At 42.9% G+C, this 2268-nt stretch overlaps 1 protein-coding gene across 2 annotated transcripts in view; it reads right to left on the reverse strand.

Moving 5' to 3' along the window:
* Window positions 1–2069: 2069 nt before the first annotated feature.
* The window catches only part of SEC61G (Sec61 translocon gamma subunit), an 8637-nt gene continuing 8438 nt past the window's right edge, over window positions 2070–2268 (reverse strand). For both annotated transcript variants that reach the window (XM_018571357.1, XM_018571350.1), the window contains exon 4: window positions 2070–2204. In XM_018571357.1, the coding sequence (XP_018426859.1) occupies window positions 2195–2204 (10 nt within the window). In that variant the 3' untranslated portion in view covers window positions 2070–2194. The remainder of the gene's footprint in view (window positions 2205–2268) is intronic.

The raw sequence follows: 2268 nt of genomic DNA on the forward strand, positions 1-2268 counted from the left end.
CGGCGCGTGGGGGGGGGGCGGGGAAATTTATCAAAACTTGAACAGATTTGCACTGCAGCCAATCAGCTTCTCTCTTTAATTTTCAATTCTTACCTGGATAAACTAGAGGAGATGCTGATTGGTTGCCATAGGCAACTGCTCCAGATTCTGTTTGCTCCAGATTTGATAAATTCCCTTATATGTCTCTTGGGTTAAATGACACTGGGTTTCATTCAAGCTGGAAGACGGCATACATCTTGTGGCAGAGAAGAGGTACTGCAAGGGACAACACCAATGAGGTAAGTTTGCAGCCAGAGCTGCTTTATTATTTTCATTGCTGTCTTGGGGTTGCATTTATAAAAATTGCCTGGAATTGGGCCTCAAGAGTTAATTGAACCCTAAACATAGCCTAAAGCTGGCCATACACTTATAGATTATCGGCAGATTTTCTATGGTTAGCTGTAGGGATGCACCGATACCAGTTCAGATACTTGGCATTTTCATGAGAACTACGTGGGTTGCAGCTGGGACCTGGCTCTGGCTCTCCACCAATGTCCTGAAATCCTTAGTCGATATTGTTTTAGAAAAACTGTCACATGACAATAAAAAAAATGTATCAGTACTTGTACTTGGGGGGGAAAAAAAAAAAATGGTATTGGTGCTGCCTTGTATACATTTATAAACACAAAATCATACATTAAAACAGATGTACAAATCCCAGGTGCTCCTTACAAATGGCAGGTGTCTCCTAACTTTTGAATTTGTCTCTAGTGTAGTCTTGGAGCTCAAAAAGTATCTGTACCTGTACCGAGTACGGTACTTGGTATCCATGCATCCCTAGCTAGATGGAAAAAATGCAAGATTCCTCCATCTACGCTAACCCGTGTGGATGGAGGAATCTTCCGCTGAGCCAAGCTTCAGTATCTCCCCAATTGGCCCCGCTGGCTGTCAAAATACCTGAACAATGCCTGCATCCAATCAGATTGTGCAGGTATGTTGACAGCCAGCGGGGGCAATTAGCGAGATACTGAAGCTTGGCCCAGTGGGAGATTCCTCCATCCACACAGTTTAACGTGGATGGAGGAATCGGTTGCACTTTTTCCATCTGACCATAGAAAATCTATTAGGTGTATGGCTAGCTTAGCACTAACCCTTTAAAGTCTAACCATAACCACTAACAAGTTATACTGTTCTTTTTCATACCAGCTGAAAGCAGGAGCCTTTACTGTTTACCATACAGCGGCTCCAGTCCAGGAGCGACCAACAAGGTAAATGAACAGAAAACCCCAATATAGGACTGAAGGGGAGGCTACACCTGATGTAGAATTTCCCAGAGACCTGCAGTGTGTGAGGAGATCTGTCACACTAGCATCAAGGAAGAGTGAAAGTGTAATCCTGCATAGCATTGCTGAGTATGGAGGAACATCTCCTCCAGCTGTTCTGCATTTGGGGTGATGCCTTTCCTAAAGGATCTGATGGCCTCTGCCAAGAGCATTACCTTATCCCTATGCAATCCCAAAAAAAGGGGGACCTACAATGACACTCACCAACTCAGGCACCCTACGCGCAGAGGTTCTATCCACCAAAAAGGAAACCTTTGGGTCAGCCAAGGAAGATTACAAAATAGGAGGCTTCTGCAGAGCAGAAAGCACCAAATTCAGATCCAACGGCATCACTGAAGGACATACTGAGGAACATGTTACTCCCTGAACAAATATTCGCCTCAAGAATTGATTAGCCAATGGTCGCTGAAAAAGAATAGCCAGAGCCTGGAGGCTCTGTTGGCAACCAGCAGCAAGTGATTTTGAATGGCACCCCAAAACCCTAACAGCAGGCAACACACGGACACTGTAGCACTTTTCTTTTTAATGTAGCACACCATTATTTGTTTGTATGCAGCGCAGCTAACGCACAGTAGCATGCTACATTAATACATGGTGTTAACAAAGAGCACCTACAAGTGTTTGCCATCGCGAGGTCTCATGTCATCACAGCACACAATTTCTATAGCACACAGTTTGTATTATTTCACAATGACTTCTCTAGCTCAATACAACCTTAATAAAATGGCACAGACACAAATACAGATGGTTTTATGGGTTTTATTACACGAGCTAGGCCAAATAAAAAATATACAAAGAACAAAATACTAGAACTTGTCCATTAAGACGAAGGCAAAGTTTAGAGTTGTTGCTGTTGTCTGAACCGGGGAAGTCTAGCTGCCACTGAAATTGAAACAAAAGATTTTCAATTTAATATATTTAAGAGGAAATGTAATTTACCATTAAA

The sequence above is a fragment of the Nanorana parkeri genome, unplaced genomic scaffold (genome assembly GCF_000935625.1).
Source record: "Nanorana parkeri isolate BGI_ZX_2015 unplaced genomic scaffold, ASM93562v1 scaffold41, whole genome shotgun sequence".
NCBI lineage: Eukaryota > Metazoa > Chordata > Amphibia > Anura > Dicroglossidae > Nanorana > Nanorana parkeri.